Consider the following 19,468-nt stretch of genomic DNA (forward strand, 5'->3'; position numbering starts at 1 on the left):
AGCCAGTTACATAAATAATGTTTTACATGTAAATATAAAGTACGTAGTGCCCATCTTTTTTAAAAGTGGTTTACTTAAAAATGACCAAAAACTACCTATACTTTTCAAGTTATGGAATTAATAATTTCATTGCATTTCTGCACTTCTCCTTCTTCACCTTCTTGTTTCTATATTAGGTAGCTGACCTTATGTATATAAGGGGGAAGTCAAGAAAAGGTCAATAAAGCAGAGATGTGGTAAAGGACAGGAATAGGGAAAGGACAAGGCAGAGAATGCTCCATATGTTCCCAGCAGGTGGTCAGAGGCGGGCTTTGATGTGTTGTCTGCTGCCTTCTGCCAGGATAGAAGGACCAGTGCACAGCTAAACCCCTGAGGAGAGTGGCAAGGAACTGGGGAAGAATACAGAAGGAATTGGTGTAGGCTGGATTATTGACAAGCACGTTACAAAATTAAAGTTAGTTAGTGGGGGAGTTGCTCACTGTTCTCAGACAACTTTTACTCAGTTAAAAACACCAAACTTGTAGTGTCAATTTGCCCTGTGTCCCCAAGCAGTGGGAATTTATTCAAGTGATTAACCTTGAGCCAGGGCCTAAGGACAGAGCAGCATGTTACAGAATGTTAGCAATGCCTGCGCTCTCCCAGGGGAAAGCCTTAGCTTTCAAACAGCCTCCGGGAATCTTTGTGAGAACAGAGGGTTAGCACTTTAGTAGAAAGGATCAGATATAAGGGTCAGGGGTTATTTTATCTAAATGGCCTCAGGATATGTGTGTACGCTGCGTTGGAGGGAACATTTGTTGCTTTTATTGGAGAAAGGTGATTATTAAGGTTATCATTGGAAATCCCTTACTGACCTTTACCATATTCTTATGATAATAGGCATTGTCAACACCATCAGTACTGATATTAAGGAAAGATTTGGACAGCACTTTTATTTTATTAAGTGTTAGCTTTAGGCATGTAAGTGATACTCAGCTTCATCCTGTTGTATATCAAAACGGAATATCAAATATTATAAAAATAAACTCAAATAATAAAATAATAAATCTATTCATAGATTATAGAAAACCCACTGTAAATGATAAGGGGCATAATAAGAATAACAATAACAAGAAAAAAAACATCTAAATAAGCAGGATCTGCTTTCCTATAAAAGACTTAAGAGAGACTTAAATATTTTTATTTTATTTACATGTTGCATTCACTTGTTCTGAGTTACAGAGTAAAAAAAAATCAAGTGTGTTTCTTCTTCTCCTTTGTAGACTTACATTGGACACATCCTTCTGCTGGTCAATCCAAACAAAGAGCTGCCCATCTACTCCACTTTGGTAGGCATGCATTGAAATTACTTCTATTTCACGTAGGCTTACAATAAATGCTGTTCAGGTCGCTGTACTATGATGGCTTTAAATTTGCTAGGCTTGGCATTTTACATTCAAAATCAGACTATAAATGAGGCATGTTTGGTGTATAATAAGCATGAACAGATTAAATGGAACTTGTGGTTGATAAATAATTCATTCTTCTTGTCAGTGATACACAGCACATGGCTGACTAAGCATCAGCTAAAGAAGAGAGGATCCAGTTTAGCTAACACACCCAACCATTCGCTCTTAAAATCACATTTTTGACTTTATTATTACCTCTCCACTATACTTTTTTTATACTAGTCTTTATTGATGAAAAGCAACATTTGACATATGCAATAATAGCAGAGCCTGTCAGTGAATGGCTGATTATTCAATCATCATGATAATTTGTTTAATGTTGTGATATCAGTCAACAACAGTTTGCGTCGCTGCGTTTTAGTAGTGAATAACTGATTTTGAAATAGCTGAATTAATGCCAGCTTAGTGCTTGCCCATGTGGACCCAGGAGGGGTTGGATGGAGGAGGAGACATCTTCTCCTGCCATGACGGACTGAAGCCAAGCCCCCTCTGGCTGTCCCATCCCTGGCTGTGTCTGGATTCACTCCAGGCATCCATACCCAAGTGAGAGGGTGTGTGGAGGAACAGGGAGGAGCCAGTGTGAGGAGGACATATGTCACAACATGTGTGATCTGCTGGCTGTCTGTCACCCCCTCTGGTCTGGTGGTCCATATAGCCCATCTTCCTGCCCTTTTATCTGCTGGACTGGTCACACATAGGGTGTTACAGTACAGTCATTTCACAGTTCAGCGTGATAGACAATTGAGGGTTTAAAGTCTGATACATTTACTCTTTGTTTTACAATGGTGGAACTGTGACTGTTAGGTGTCAAGTTTCATTGTTCCTACTTTAAATAAGTACTTTTCTGTTATAGGCTGTAGTGCATCTTTATTAAGTAAAACTATGCAGAATTAACTTTTCTCCGCTGTTTTGATTGCTTTAACGAATATTGTAGAGCAAACAATCTGGATCCATGGTGACGATTTTGAATAAGGAAATAAATATTGTTAATTTTGACTGGTGTGAGAGATGGGAATTCAAAAACCAAACAATACATGGTGAAGAGCCTGATTATTTGTAACCCATTTGTATTATGGGTGAACTTAAAGGTTTAGCAGGTAAATTAACCAGTTTTTATTTTCTATTTGACTGTTAAAAATAGTTTAAAAATTGTATTTACTTTTTTTATATTTCCCTATGTTGCTTTTGTGTTTTTTGCAAAGCACTTTGAATTGCCTTGTTGCTGAAATGTCCTATACAAAAACATACCTTGCCTTGCTTTGTTAGAGTAACATTCTTCAAACACCTCTGTTGGTCAGAAGTCCCAAAGAAAACATCTTCACACAAACTGATTACATTATGCCACAATATATTGTTTCACCCTTAAAAGGATGCAGATAGAGTCAGCTTCAGTGTATGTTAAAACTGATGATAGTTTTCAGTTAATACATAATTGGTATATTGGTCAGTTTGGGTCAAATTTCTTTTTTTAGACTGAATGGTAAACTAAACCTTGTCAGTGAGAGGGAAACACAAACTCACACAGGTACGGAAAGTTATACCCAGCATGGTTTGACTATTTTGTTGAAATGTTATCCTCTGTGTTGCTCAACCCATGTGTGCATCCATGTTACATAAAGTTGTAATCCGATGTCTTGATGGACTCTATCTTTCTCTTTCAGGTGAGCCAGTTGTACCTGAGCTCCACAGGTCGTCTGTGCTCCTCTCTGCCTCCTCACATCTTCTCCTCAGCAGAAAGAGCTTACCACATGATGCTGCAGGAGAGACGCCCGCAGTGTTTTATCTTGAGGTACACCCTCCTCCTCTGACACACAAACACACACACACTCTCACAAACAAGGAACTCTGCGCCTCGGAATTATGAGACAGAAATGACAACAGAGCAAAATAATTGCGTGAATAATAGTAAAGTTCAGCTGGCGACCTGGTTTATCCACACCCCTCTGCCACACACCTGTTAAACACTCCCCAAGAGATTAATAGCTCTCAGCCTGAGCTTAGCTGTAGACCTGTTCAGTGTTCACACAGAGATGGATTTTGCTGGGAGCGTTTTACCATCTTGCTCTTTGTCCTCGCCTGGACGGAGGCAGCTCCCAAATTGCAATTAAATCCTGTTCCAGCTCTCCAGTGACATTCCTACTGAGTTGTAACCAATCTGGCTGAGAGTTAATGTGCCCTGGCCACAGACTATCCATCTCACTCAAACACACACAAAACAAACCTAAACACTCACACGCAAGGACATTGTACTGTGCATTCTCACATACACACACTCTCTTGTTTCCTTCATTCATTCCGTACTGCACTTTATCCCTTCGTTTCTTGTTTCTCTTTTGCACAAGCTTCCTGGTTCACTCTGTATTTCCTCACACGTGCGCAAAACCACACACACTCACTTACACATTTACAAGCAATCAGCAGCTATGATCCCCCGAGGCTAGTGCTCTAACAAAATGCCCTTGAAATCTAATAAAAACTGGTAAATGAAAAGACGGTGGAAAGGCCTTTGGACTTCACACTCAGCAGGGCTCTTTTCTAGGAAATATAGCAACACACATACACACAGACAAACCGCGCACCACAGCAACATTGCAGTCATTAGTAAAGGCTTCTGACCTTCTGATGCCATCTGCTTGGTGTTACTATGCTGGTCTCAACTCTCTGCATGTCGGTGAGTGTCAGAGCATGTACTGTAGATGTACCTTATGTCAGAGTTAATATCAACACAATGCTAAACTAAATACAGGCCTTCACTGCCAGACAAGTTGTGACAGTATCAGCGTGTGAAAAGTGGTTGTCAATGGAGCAACACAAGTTGTGTTAGAAAGAAAGAATAGATTGTGAATTTGATGGGAGGGGGTCCCTGAAGGGGTGGTGTCAGGTGGGTGGAGACATGTAACAGAGGTGACAGATGTGGGAAAACACCCTGATGACTAATGCATAATACTTATTCTCGTGAGAGACATTCAGAGAAGTGTAACACACACACAGATGCATGATTTTTGTACTGTTTGCCATTTACTCTTGATGTATTGCAGACTTTATTTATTATTATTTATTACTTTTGCTTGCCCATTTTTGGCACTGTTCCCTATCTGTTCATTTCTTTGCTGTTTCTAAAAGCAAGTTTATATTTAAAATAGGGGTGTAATGAGACACATAGCTCGCAAGATTAGACTAGAACACGATATTCATGGATTCATGAGATAGAGACCAGATTTTTTTTTAAATCTTCAATGCTGAATTATATGAACATTTTGAGCATTAAACAGTTACTTTCCTGCATTCTGGTGAAATTGTCTGCACCAATTTAACACAAAATTCAGGTTGCAGGTGACAATTCAAAATATGAAAATGTAACAGAAATAATGCAGTCAGGCTCTCATTCTCAGGCACTTTATATTTTGTTCACATCAATTTTTGCTAGATCAACTTGTGTCATGTAATATCATCCCTGCTGAGTCAACACACATGCAGGCGTGATTCAGTCTTCCCCTTTTTGAGTCTTTTGTACGGGGAAGTATGATCTTTAAATGTCCAGGCACCTTTTCATCTCAATGATAAATTAATTCATTTTGATTCAGTTATAAACTCCTGGACTATAATAGCTACTGTGTGTCAGCAGGTTTTCTACTCATGTTCAAAACTTTCTGCTCATTCAAAATCTATCCCACATCTGTGTAGAATAATGATTTCATTTAATAAAAATTATTTATTTATTTTTTAACTACCTGCCCTATACTCTGATGTGCATTACGTTATTTCCAAAACTGACCTACAACACTTCTGATCAGGTATAATTCTCACCACAAATCCACACACATGTTAACTTCAGCACCTCCGATAAAGTTCTCCTCACATTCCCAAACGGAGCAAGTTTGCGCTTTAGTTTTTAGATACAGTTTTTGCAAAACTATACCTGTTAGTTACCGCTCTGTCACGACTGTCTGCTCGCAGTGCGAGAGCGGGTTCACTTAATTATTATCATGGCATACGCTGGTGTCGCATCAGCTGGGCGGAGTTGGTTCACTCCATAAGTCGACATTATTAGTTATACATTTATTTTTCACAGCATGAGAAAATTTAATTGTGGCATGACAGCATGGGAAAAATGTAAATTGCTATTAACCTGACAAGAAATCTCATCACGTTTTACCTTTGTGAGATCTCGTCACACCACTTATTTAAAACATGGTTGCCAAAGCAATGATAGCAAAAACATGTATCAACATTGTGTCTTTGTATGTCTTTGCATGTCTTTGCATAATATGTTTTACGTGAGTGAAATATAGTATTATCTGCTTACGAAAGGGTATTGTAACCTCTATTAATATCATAATACTGCAGAAACTCGTAAGGGCCGGTGTGAACAGGAGGAATCATCACAGCAAGCAGAGCCTCTTCCATTGTTCATATGTGCTATTGTTTTAAAGCAAACACATGGAAAATTAGAGACAACAACAAGACATAAAAGAAAAAAAGCATCACTTAAGGCTTGAATGACGAATGATGATGATGATGATGAATAAATCTGCTTTTTTCTGTCTCTCCAGTGGCGAAAGTGGTTCTGGGAAAACAGAGGCCTCTAAGCACATAGTGAGACACTTGACAGCCCGCTCCAGCCCAAAGGCTTTGCGCTGGAGCCCAGAATGAAACACGTAAGTCTGGGCAGTCTTCGGATTTGTGGGTGCCCTGGAGGCTTATATGGCTAAGGAACATGTGATGTAACCACCATGAGTCTTGAATCCTTTGTTGCTCTCATGCCCTTGTTTCTTTACTTTGAGTTTACATAAAAGGCAAACCGCTAGACAAATAATCTTAGTATACAGCTTAGGCCTGGGCGAAAATCGATTGAATGAATTAATTCGAATTTTTGTTGCGGGCGATTTAAAAAATAAGTAAATCGAGTTTTTGTGTAATAGCACATTTTTGGCTCCCCGGGGTTTCCGTAGTGTTCGTTTCCCATAGCGACAACATCATACACTAAACAGCAACAGCAAGCGACAAAATGGCTACCGGTGAGAGCGGGAAGTTTGTTCCCAAGAAAGGAATAAAGTCATCTGTTGTTTGGAACTGGTATGGGTTTGCTGCGACAGATGTGGAACAACAGACACCACGCTGCAACATTTGCCTAAAGCCTATCGCAGTGAAAGGCAGCAGCACCACAAACCTATTCCAACACCTGAAACAGAGACATCCAGCCGAATATGAAAAATGCCAGTCTCTCCGCGATGAACAAAGCCGCACTGACCAACAAACCTTATTGCTTTCCTTAAGTAGGGGGGAAATCGGAAAAAATCGTAAATTGAATTAAAGTAAATAAAATCGGAGATTTTATTTTTAGGCCATATCGCCCAGCCCTAATACAGCTGCGCAGTTCATTTCAAATTCAATGCTCTACTCATCCAGAACTTAATGAATATTTGTGTGTTCTTCAAAGCAATGCACTGACTGAATCTTTCTCTCTGTGCTTCTGTCTTTCTATGCTTATTATTCTTCCACCATGTCATCTCTGTGATAAAAAAAAGCTGTGTAAAAGCTGTGTAAATGTATCCTAATGTTCTTCTGTTGCTGTGGTGGGGGAGAGAATAGATGTATGGATTAGTACACCAGAGTATGGGGCCTTTACTGGTAGTCTTTTCTTTTCTGCTTGATAGCTGTTCATTTGTCGAAGACACCATTTGGGCATTAAGACCTTGTGTTTGATTGTATCATCGAGATTTCCATTAAAGTGACTCTATCTCTTGTGATGCTGCTTCTTTCTAGAACAGGGCCATTTGCAGCAGAGACAACTGTTTGGCTGTTATTCTTAGCGGCAGTCCTTTTTCCGTTTCCAAAAAATGACAGGAGATTACAACAAATAACCATATCCCCTGCCTGGATACAATCATAGAATAGATAATAACCAGACATTTTGTATAGAAACATATAATGATATATTTTTTCAAGTGTTGAAGCAAGGTCTGTCATTTAGGTCAGCCCCTTACTTCACTGCTTCTCTTCGTATTCCCAGTTGTGTGGTTGTGGTTCAGATTATGATGCGTTCATGGTGCTTAACACCATGTTCTGCGCTCAGTCTACCGGTTGGGTAACAAAGCGTGCTGCGTTTTGATGAAGTCATCGTTATGTAGTCGATAACTGGGTCAGCTCCTTCTCTGATCATCCTGGGGCACAAAAGAATGCTGAGGACCCAGCTAATGGAAACATATTGACATCTAGTGGTAGAAAGTGGAATTGGAGTAGAACTCCGTTATGTTTCAGGTCTAGAAATCTGTGTAAGAGAGATAGTATGTGTGGGTTGATTTCATTATTTTGGAAAAGAAATTAGTGTATAATCTGCAGTGTAAGTGATTCTGAAAGATAGTCCAAATCTCTGGTAACATTTCCCTTGGTTTGATCAAATGGACAGGTTAACTGTATTCTGGAGGCCTTTGGTCATGCAAAGACTCTGAGGAACAACAACTCAAGCCGCTTTATCAAGCTGTTGACCATCCAGTACTGTGAAAAGAGAAGGACGCTGCTCCGAGGTAACCTACATTTTTGCCAATGTAGCACTCCATGTGAACTGACTGTTTGGTAGTAAGCTTTATTTTCACTTTTATATAAGTATTGTCTTTATTACACATGAGACACGAGACAAGGATGACAAGCTACTCCTGTCAAAACATTTGACTCAGTTCTTCAAAATGTTATATTTTGGTTTAGTTATACCAAACTGGAAATAAAACGCTTCCCTACATTCTTTGATTATTTAAATAGAATATGTATTGCCAAGATAACTGAGCAAATAGTTATTGTTTCCACAGTCTGGATCAATAGGTTTATGATAATAGTACAGATACCAAAGAAATAAATTATAAGTTTCTGACTATAATTAAGGCACAGTACATAATACATTTAAGGTATGATGATAATAGGCTGAATCCCAATTTCCACACTTACTGACTTTGAGGTGCATTCCCGGTAACTCTGTGAGGGCTTAGGACTGTCCCACTGTCAAATCATTGGGTGCATGAGGGCTCTCTTGCAAACTTTATAAACCTTTATTGCACACTTTCCATAAGACCGCATTTTCACAGACTTTGCCTGAGGGAATGAACCACATTTCATAGCGTTGCGACATTAAACACAGAATTACCAGGTGAAACCAGTGTTAACATGCATAAACAAATAAGTTTACATATGTATGATTCTGTTTTGATTTAAAAAAATATTAAATTTGTTATTATTACCTCTTGTCCACATTTAATTTTCAAATAATCAGTTTCCTTGGCAAGAGCTTGGAATACATTCAAATCAGACAGTCGGTCCCATCAGTGCATCGGCCTTAAAGAAAAGTAAAAACCCACAATTGTTTTGCTGTAGTCTTGGTAACGTAATGTGATATGTTGCAAATTCTGGGCTGTTCCATTTTACCATTTTGGGCCCTTACAGACTCTCACACTTATGCTATTACCAGGTGACATCAACTAACGCTGTGAGGGTTCAGGAATTAGGCTTTAGGGTGGAGACGGATTTAGCTGATATAGTATTCTATGAAATCAGGAGCAGAGTAGTGAAACACCAACAGGGGGCAGTAAAAGCCCATTAGACTATTGGTGTACTTGTGCACCATTTTTACAGCCCTGTTCACCTTATTTCACCCCAGTTAATTTAATCAGTAAGCACTGTGGCCACAAATTGAATGTTCTGTACTGCTGTCATCAGCACTGTTCAAATGTAACTTATTCACCTGTTATTGAAGTATAAAGCATCTGATGTTTCAGCCCATGTGTACACCCACATGCTGGAGAAGTCTCGCCTGGTCCACCTGCCTCCTCACCAACACAACTTCAGCATCTTCTATCTGATGGCTGAAGGCCTGTCACCGGAGGAGAACAGCGCACTTTACCTCAACAACATCCTGGCTCATAGGTACGTGGCTGTCAGCTGCCGTGTGTATATTGACAGTTCATATAATCACTGGTGAAAATAGACTATGGGTGCTGGTTGGTGAGCTCACCCACTTTAGCTGTTTAATGAGTTTAATGAATGAAGTGTTTGGCCACTTTCTGAATATATGTTAGAGACCTTAATTTGCTCACATGAAGTACTTACTGTGAAAAAGCTACAGAGCTCACAATCTACAGTTTAATCCACCACTTATAATATAAGACATTTATATTTGATTTCTTCAGAGCATACATGAGTGTTTGTATCATCTTTTATCAACCATGTCTTGGTATATGTACACCCTTTTGCGTGTCTGTGTGCACATTTATATGAATGTAGATTTTTTACTTTAATCTGATTTTTCTTTGTGTTATACATCTCTACTCATGCATGTTCTTACTTGTAGACTGTGAGCTACTCTCACTTTGCTGTTATCCACTGTACACCACCAGTGTTATCACCAGTGTGATAACCATTGACCTAAATCAGTCTGTTTTGGAGCTTGAGAAACACACAGCACCTCTAGCATCACACCAACTCATTGTGTCTTTTTGTGTCTTTGCTGAATGTGAGTGATCCAGTTCTGCAGATTTCAAACCCTGTTTGCCCTTTCTCTTCTCTCCCGAACACAGCTCTCGCTGTAGTGTTACTGGGACTGTATGTCATTCTGTACAAAACTGCCTCATAAATCTTGTGGTTCTAGATCTTTCTCATCCAAATTTATGAGCTCAAATTCCTGCTGAGCACATGGTTGCATGTTTGGAACGATGCACCTGTCGCTGTACGCTGATCACAGCATTCACCTTGTCCTTTGTTTATTATGTTTTTGTGGTTGTCTGAAATATTGGTCCACATTACCTCCATCTTTTTCTTCTTACTCCAGGTATCTTAGTGGAGGACTTCCAGGAGAGAAGCCTCCAATAGCTACAGCCTCTACCCAGAGCAGGGAACGCCTCGCAGCAGTCAAGCAAGCTCTGCGAGCCCTGGGTTTCAACAAACAGGTATTGATTCAGATGAAGGATGCAGCCCACAAAAATGGCACAAAAGGCTACAGGCTGAACCTTAACCTTGTCCACATTCTAACCTCACAAAGAGCCAAAGTAAGGTTAATTTAATTTACAAGCTTTTGGCCAATTTGGAAAGTAAAGTACATAAAATTGTATTAGCAGAATGTTGTCCCACTAATACCCCGTAAATAATGACATGGTCACAAGTAATTTCTCAGTTTCACAGGTTGATGAGGATTGCCCATGCTCCTTTAAACAACTGACCACTGGATTGTGGGACACTGTAGGCTGCAAAGGACACAAGAGTGTGCCTTCCCAATTCAGGCACAAGAAGCATTTGAAATGATGCAGGCATTATCGGCCTGTTAGGACACATCTGGCCTAGATGTGTGGATTTCCTAGGATCCTCAGCTCATCAAGTGTTTCAATTATCCATCCAAATACCATATAAAATGTGTCACCAAATGCAGAAGACAAGACTTTGATTTATGCATATTATGTGCATGCAGTGTGCTACAATGTGTGGTACAGTCCGTCCTGTGCACCACCAGCCATGTTTCCAGCCCATTATCAGGTTCTATTCTTAGATTCCCAGTCAGCATCTGTCAGCAGTGAGCGACCACCATCTCACCTTTTAATCCAGTAGCAGTCCATACACACAGGCAAGGCCTAAGATACAGAGGAACAGAGCAATAGATAGTGGTATTATCAGAGGACAGTAGTGTCCACTGTGTCCAAGGGACAGAAGAAGAAGTGGGTGAGTAGGAGTAGAAGTGATAGACCACCCATTGGTCTCTGTCTAAGTATAATCAGGGGACGACTCCCAGTCCAGACCCAAAGGTCATTCGTCATTAACGCTCCTTTTCTCTCCCTCACTCCCTTTCTTCTTCTTTATAAGTGGGGGTAGTCTGTGTATAGAGTGTCAGACAGAGACTAATGCTTGTGTTTATCTCCCAGATATCAGCTCCAATATCCTGCCTTGAGGGAGTGCACACACAGACATATATTCACACACACACACACAAGCACACACCCTCAAACTCAAACATCCCCCTCTCAGAGATTCAGAGCAGTGGGTAAGGGGGTATTCCATTAAGTGTCCTCTAGTCAAGGGCAAAGAGGAAGGGAGGGTTGGAGGGAGGAAGAGAAGTGTGTAAATGAAGGGAGGAGGGTTGACACAAAAGCATTGTTTTTTTTAAGTGGTATTCATGCATTTTTGCAATACATAGAAGAATGAGACTTCTTTTTTCTATTTTTCTCTTATTGACTAGAAATTACAATTACATTGAAACCAACGTAAGTCAGTCTCTCAACGCTTTCTAGACATCTCTACTCTGCCTGTCACATTCAGCCCCAAGCCCATTTGTTCCTACTGGAGATGTAAATGTTTAAAAGTAGATTGTAAACATAGACTTAATTTTTTTTTAAAGCCAAGTAATTTCCTAAAACAGCTGTACACTGTAGTTCTTAAAACAGGAGTAGCTAGTCTATTTGTTGGGCACTATTTGGAGCTGACATTTGGTGAAGTGGTGAGCATTTTCAGCACCACGTGAGATTGATTTAAAAAAACAAAAACAAACTTGAGAAGCCATGGTAATGGAGGAACATCACTGATTTATCATTCTTTGGCCATAACTATACTTGTTAGTAAGTATATTTTCTAAGTAGGTTTGGTTTTTGGTATTTTCATGGGACTTGATGACATTAAGATAAATATAGAATATCTCTAGTCCTGTCCATTATAAGAGTTTGTATTTAGGATCATGATAAATTTGCTCTTTGTAAGTTGTTATTAAGCAGTGAAAAATGGAAATCCATGTTTTTTTTTTGATTTTACTAATGTCTACTACCCTCAGTAGTTTGTCTCTCTAAACCTCCACTCTCTATCTCTTTCTATCTTTTCCATTGTGTGTGTCTCTCTCTCTCTCTCTCTCTGCTAGGAGGTTGACTCAGTGTTCATGCTGTTATCCGCTGTGCTCCATATTGGGGACCTACGTTTTACGGCATTGACAGATGCCGATACAGCCTTCCCTTCTGACCTGCAGCTGCTGGAGAGAGGTCAGTTACCCCCGTCACATGACCGGGGTCACATTTCCACCCTGTGTGGATGTGGGTGCGCCAAACCCTCTCATTATGTTGACCTCATCGTCATCAATCCTCTTTTGCTCTCTCCCTTGGAGTTGTGCTTGGCAGCTTGCCAGCACTAGCTGAATGCCAGTCACCTGTTTGGTAAGCCTAATTTACTGCCAAAATGTAACCATGGTGAGGAGAAATCGCTTTTACACACACAATTTACCGCTAGGGAGGTCAGTGTTTTCTCTCTCTTTCTCTGTCCCGCTCCCTCATTATGCAACCACTGCATGTGCTCCTGCGACCCCTGACCTTAGTGAGATGGTAAACAAATGACATCAGCGCCTGAATGGGAAAGAGCCTGTCGTTGTCAGGGAGATGTGATGTCAAAACTAGTGATGTAAGCAAAGGGACTCTAGGTTGCTGTCACCTGTGTCTGCTGCTTGTTTATGGGTTCTGCTCACAAATCCACTGATGACTAATTGCTGCCAGCTCCACCGATCGATTAAGCTGGAATTATCTGTAGCAGAGCTGAGCAGGATGGGTTCTGGGATGCTACCAGTGCTACCTTTCTGAATAATCACATCCTTACAGTTAATGTTTAATGCTGTTATTTTTATGTCTTTCATCATGTCAACATGTCATGCTGTTTGTTCTGCCTCTCTGTTTTCCTCTGCACAGTTTCTGGAATGTTGCAGGTGTGCTCCAATGACTTAAGCACGGCCCTCACCTCAGACATTCAGTACTTCAAAGGTATCCACTCACCAGCCTTCGACATCACCTGACCCTCCCTGTTTGACACACATAAGCAGATTCATTCTCTCAAAATGCTTATCAGGGGATTAATCTTTACTGCAAAGACAAGTTATAAATAGAGCTTTTAATAAGGTTTAATAAGGTAAAAGTCTGTTAACAATATAATAGCCTTTATTATTATAACATGAAACATCTCTTCATAAACATCCCTTATTGTGACCACGACATGTACAGAGTGAGACAGTTTATAGTTGAAAAATAAACTTCAGTGCTCTGTCATGGACAAATGATTTAGTGACACTACAACACTACACTACAACATTTACTTCTGAATTACTGCAAAAATATTTTTGGATAGGATCTGTACTGAAAATTGTCAGCAGACATCTATGTAGATAACAGGATACCTGTGATAAACTAAAATATAGAATTAGGGCTAGGCGCGCTTGTTATTATCGTGTTAGCGCATTAATTAATTAATGCCGACAATTATTTTATCGCACGTTAACACAGTTTTTAAAAAAATAGTATTATTTTGAAAGTCCATTTCTCACTGGCTCTGAATACACATACAGTCAAACCATGGCTCACGGGGGGGGGGGGTTGCCACCACCCGCGATCCGTTATCTCGGCAGCTTGTTAATGACACAGCCTATCAAACAACTCAAACAACCAACATCTGCACCCTGTGTGTTCAATGCTGCTTTAACATTACCTGGTCTGTGCTTGTGAAATATCCACTGCGACTTGTAACATCATTTGAAGTTTTTAACCAAGTAAAGTCTGTGCAAGCGAGTGAACACATGCACATAAGACGACCGCTGTCAGGCTTGTGTATTATCTAGCGTAAACCACTTTGATGGGTGTCTTCTTGCAGCAGAAAACAACAACTTTTGTATGCATGTGGATATGAAATCCCAGAGAAATTGGTTCCTTTTAATAAAATAAGAATGTTATTCTGATGAAAGTCTATAAAAACCTAAAATAATTAACCTTACAAATACCATCTATCATTATTACTGCATTATCAGCCGAATCATGAAGTGCCAGAAATTGTATTGCCATCTCCCTTTTGTGTCAGGTGACGTGATCACTCGGCGCCACACAGTGGAAATGTCAGAACAGTACAGAGACCAGCTCGCAAAGGCCCTCTACGGACGCCTCTTCAGCTATCTGGTCAACAGTACCAACGACTACCTTCAGGGACAGCAGGACAGCATTGGGTGTGTGTGCGCCTGTTTCTGTGTGTGTTTATGCACGTGTTCCTAGGGGTTTTTACTATGGAAGCCTAGGATGTTGATAACTGTTATCACAAACACCACCAGTGTAGTTTATCTGTGATCGCACAAGAGCAGCCTCTGGAGTGAGAGGACTGATACTGTAACATGACACACAGTTTAGAGTGGAGGTTTGTAATAGTTTACATTGCATGACATGCACAAATAGGCAAGTACACTGAAATGAATAATACTAAACAACAGGGTAGAGATGGAGGACACGCCCAAGGTTTATGTGGAGGTCACACAAGGACACACACATCTAGGTTGAGGCAATGGGATCCTTGGTGTTGTTGATGTTGTGAAGTCTTATCATGCTGTCAGATAACCCGGGCTCCATCTTCTGGAATGTGTTTGTGCTTTGCATTGTTTACACACCAACCACAGAATGTAATTTGTCAACCACACTACTTACTCATGGCACACCCACTTCAGTTGTGTTATTGCATGCATGCACACACACACACACACACACACACACACACACACACAGACACACACAAACATGATAATTCCTGTCAGAGTGACGGAGGCAAGCAAACAAGTTCTCACATTGATCCCGGAGTTACAGTGTTGTAATTCATATGCCCTCTCTCTGTTAATTTCTTACAGTGATCCTTCCTTAGAAATTGGGATCTTGGACATCTTTGGGTTTGAAGAAGTTCAGAGGAATGGATTTGAGCAGGTGGGACAATCCCCCCCACCCCCACCCCCTCAAAATGCATTAGTGTTGTGTTTCTCTTCCCTTAAAACTGACAAATTGAAATTGAAATCAAGCTTAATGCATATATGAGATTCTGTGGTTAACACCATTGACTTAGAGGGCTGTAGAAATCTCTCTGGATAGTATGTGGTGTAGTAGTTTTGAACAGATCTTAATGAAACTGTTAACATATTTGGGACTGTTGTCTATTTTAGTCTGTAATGAATGAGGTGAGGTCTGTGGCTGACTGTGGTGTGATTTTCAGCTGTCCTCAAATGAACTTGACTGCTGACACAATGACTGCCTGTGTGTGAGAGTAATAGGCAGCGTCAGATCTGTGTGTGTGTGTGTGTGTGTGTATCTTCAAAATATAATTCACGTTATATTTTCGGGGTCACAATACAAATCATAATTGATTATTTAAAATAAAATCTCAATTCAATGAAGTTGCTCCTAGCTGTATTTGTTTCTGTATGAAGAAATGTAAACATTTGTCTATAGCCGCTACACAGAAGAAAACAACCAGCAACAATGGCAGATAACTAGATTATTAAAAAAAAATTAAGAAGCTGCATAATTCAGTAAAAGTCAATGTTGTGGTCCTACAGGAAAAATTAACATTAACAACATTAATAGATGTGAAATGTGGGCATTTGTATATTCTTCTGTGTGTTTTTGTACATACAGTACATGAATGGCATGTATCTGTCTGCGACGCTTGGTTATGTTCAGTATGTCATTATATGTGATTGCATTGCAGAGTGTACAACAAGTGCAGCTCTACATAGCTCACCTGTTATGGCCTGTAAATCTGCCCTGTGCTCATCAAGTGTGTACTGTTAATAGACATCCCCACTGTAAGACCAGCAAGGGCCAGACAGACAAGTCTGTATATCACTGTGTGTGTGTGTGTGTGTGTGTGTGTGTGTGTTTGTGTGTGTGTGAGGTGTTGGGGTGTTGGGGTGTAATTCATAGTGCTCAAGAGGCTCGGAGCTTACGTTCCATCCCTGTGGATCTCCCAATCTCCTCTCAGCTTTTATTAAGGCGGGCGTGTGACTTTGGACTTTGTGTCTGGATGTTCTCTTATCCAAGTGGAAGTGAGGGATTGCGTGACTTAATGTCACAGAGAGAGCAAGGGCATGGGGGGGACACAATTTCTGGCAGGAGGTGGCATTGCCCGCCTCTTTCCCTGAGACATCTTCTCCATTGTTGCTGCATATCAATATCAGCCTGCACAGGCACGCTCGACATGCGCAGCATGATCAGGGTCATTAGTGCTTGTTAATTAGAGCTGTGTTTGTCAGGGGTGTGTTGTACCTGCTCAGCACTTTGCTAATGAGCTAACTCAATCAACCACCTGCTGGGACTAAGCCTTTAATATACTAGACTAGCTTGTAGACAAACACTGATGAAAGAAAAAACAGGGCTACACCTGCCTGCACCACAGAACAACACACCTCTACATCAGCACTTCTCAATCAGCGGGCTATAAGACAAAATGTGGGTTATGGCACTGTTGTGACATAATCACATGACGGTGCCCAAAGAAACACGCTTAACCTTGTTTGTTTATGAATGTCACTTCCAGCTAATGAGAATTCAGTCTTTTCAGTGACTGGCTGAATCTAGTTAACAACAATATCATTAATTTATTCATTAATTTTGTGATGTAGTCATTATCGCCTAACATACGATATCCATGTTATTGGCTTGCATGTCTTCCTCTGTCTGGCATCTTAGATGGGGGAAAAAAAGTAAATTTGGGTACAAAGGATAGATGCATCAGATTCAGGGTTGAAAAGAGGGACACAGCTGTATGACAAGTCATGCTTAATGCTACAATGTTGTAAGACTTTTTTTTGTGTTCCGCTTTGTGAAACATTTGGGTTCAGGAGAAGTTTAAACAGGCCTGCTGCTGCAGTCTGCTGTTGTGTGTTGTTCCACTTCATATTGCACGTTCTTTTTCATTACATCAATGTGACAAGTCCCACTTGAGTCTCCTCTCTAGAGCTCCACACACACACACACGCCAGACAAACCCATTTGATTGACTCCCCTTTGCTCAGATTGGTTGACTTCTGGGTTAGGAAGAGTTCATATGTCTCAACAGGAACACTTCGTCCATATTTTAGTAGGAATGTAAAAATACATAGGGGGACATCCATTACAGTGTATACTATGCATGAGTTGATGTTTTTTTATTGATATTTGTGTCTTAACATTTTGTCATAACAGGAAGGTTATAAGACATTTCTTAAAACATTTTCATATTATGAACTGTAAACAGCTCACTTCATTTCCGGGTCAGGTGTGTTTTATAAGTAATCACTTCATTTATGCCCCATTGACTTCACTGTTGGTGCCACAGCAGGTTGTGTTTGAGATCATATTTGTGAATTTGTTTGCTTTAACAACAAACATACATCACCGTGTCTCTGAGGTGGAACTTCATGCCGTGCGCACTGAAGTGTGTGTTTATGGGTTGATGTGTGTGCCTAAGTGTGTGTTGTGTGCATTCTAGCTGTGCGTGAACATGACCAACGAGCGGCTGAGACAGTTCGTCTCTGAGGTGCTGTTCCAGCAGGAGCAGGCTGAGTGTCTGCAGGAGGGCATTGCCATGGAGAGCCCGCGCTCCCCCACCATCCAACCAGCCGTTGTGGACTTCTTTCTTCAGGTACTTTACATTGCTGGTTTAGACCAGTCCAGTCCAGTTTGGTGTGTCATTGTGTGATTCAACATTGGAAGCCAACCCACAGCTTTTACAAAATCACACAAATAAATTAAACTTGCATACAAATTCACCTTAGAAAACTTTGGAAATTGTTTCAATAAATGATTTGCTGTTTCTCTTTTTTTTTTCTTATGGAAGTTTTATTTGAAAGTAAGACATCCAAGAAAAATGTAACACATTGTGTAAAATAAAACTCAAGCTGTTATAGGACTGGTGACATCATGTCCCTGGTTTGATTGTGGCCGGACCCATTTGTTGCATGTTACCCTTTCACCTCATGTTTCCTGTCTGTCTCTACTATCTCTATCAGTAATTGACAAAATACCACAAAAATATGAAACAGAATATATTTGATATTCCAGGGATAACTCTACCCTATGGGGATCAATAAAAGTTTCATGGTCACAAGTATTTATTGCTATTATTATCGAGGGTGCTTTGTAAATGTGACTGACATAAATAACGTGAGCATCTGTTGGTTTTTCCTTCAGAAGCCTCAAGGACTGCTGTGTGTGTTAGATGAGGAGAGCCAGAGCCTGCGGCCAGCAGAGCAGACCCTGTACAAGAGGCTGTCAACCCAGCTGGACTCCAATCCGACTCACGGCCTCTCTCTCACAACCAAGGACGGCAATGGAAACCCCCCCCCCAAAGACCAGGGCCCAGCATTTACTGTCAGCCACTATGCTGGACAGGTCTGTCTGTATTACAGAAAAATATATTAAGAAGTGGCAGTGCTGGGTATTGTAAAATGAAGTCTATCACAACCAATTGTCTTTGCAGTAGACCTTTAACTCTTCTGAGCGATAAACAGAAAAATCCTAAATTATGACTTCTGTTTTGTACAAAGCAAAGAAGTGCATGTCAGTGCTTCTTAAATGAACGACGTGCCTCAGGCTTGATAATCTCCTGGGGAAGAAGGAGATTGATACAACTCATACAATAATCTTTCAGGCTTGTGTCCAGAAACATAAAAAAAAAAAATCAACTGCTCACTCAACTCATCGTCTGCCCTTGGTAACATACTTGTGCGTTAATAGTCATGTTTGGTCTGCTATATTTCGTTGGTGACTCATAGAACAGTTGTGATGCATACAAGTTGACTATTGATTCCTGAATTCTATGAAAACACATTAAGAGGTATAGGAAATTGCTGAAACGTAGAGGAAATAGCGGTGGTATGTAACAATAATTAATTTTCACTTGACATACCCTTGACAAACCAGCAGCCGCTACACAGAAGAAATTAACAAGCTGAGCCTCTGTGCTCCACTGTGGAATCTAATATCCTAGCACAAACATATTAAGCTTTAAAAAAGCTCCTGTTTCTCCTACAACTTCAGATCAGATCTTTATTGTCCCTTGGGGGGAAATTTAATTTACAGTAGGGCAAAAACACAAACGCAACATACAACAGGACATGGTACATTAATCATAACAGTTACAGCAAATGACCAAATAAAAAAGATGTATCTGTTTGTTACAAATATCAAACCATTGGAATGGTAGCCATGATAAAGTGCTTCTGAGCATTGTAGTCAAGGTTCAGT

The 19,468-nt window shown here is 40.3% G+C and overlaps 1 protein-coding gene and 1 long non-coding RNA gene across 2 annotated transcripts in view; both read left to right on the forward strand.

The window, feature by feature from the left end:
• Window positions 1-19,468, forward strand: part of myo16 (myosin XVI) — a gene marked incomplete at its 3' end in the record, with an annotated part of 120,345 nt that overhangs the window by 84,628 nt on the left and 16,249 nt on the right. Inside the window, 5 exon segments of the mRNA XM_038720727.1 lie at window positions 13,136-13,207; window positions 14,292-14,433; window positions 15,100-15,172; window positions 17,712-17,864; window positions 18,413-18,613. Coding sequence (XP_038576655.1) covers window positions 13,136-13,207; window positions 14,292-14,433; window positions 15,100-15,172; window positions 17,712-17,864; window positions 18,413-18,613 — 641 coding nt within the window.
• Window positions 1,239-6,064, forward strand: LOC119904230. The gene is made up of 3 exons (XR_005444670.1): window positions 1,239-1,325; window positions 3,107-3,234; window positions 5,999-6,064. It is a non-coding gene; the product is annotated as an uncharacterized LOC119904230 (long non-coding RNA).

The sequence above is a fragment of the Micropterus salmoides genome, unplaced genomic scaffold, assembly GCF_014851395.1.
Source record: "Micropterus salmoides isolate LMB-PRFRI ecotype aquatic unplaced genomic scaffold, ASM1485139v1 Ms_hic_scaffold_15, whole genome shotgun sequence".
NCBI lineage: Eukaryota > Metazoa > Chordata > Actinopteri > Centrarchiformes > Centrarchidae > Micropterus > Micropterus salmoides.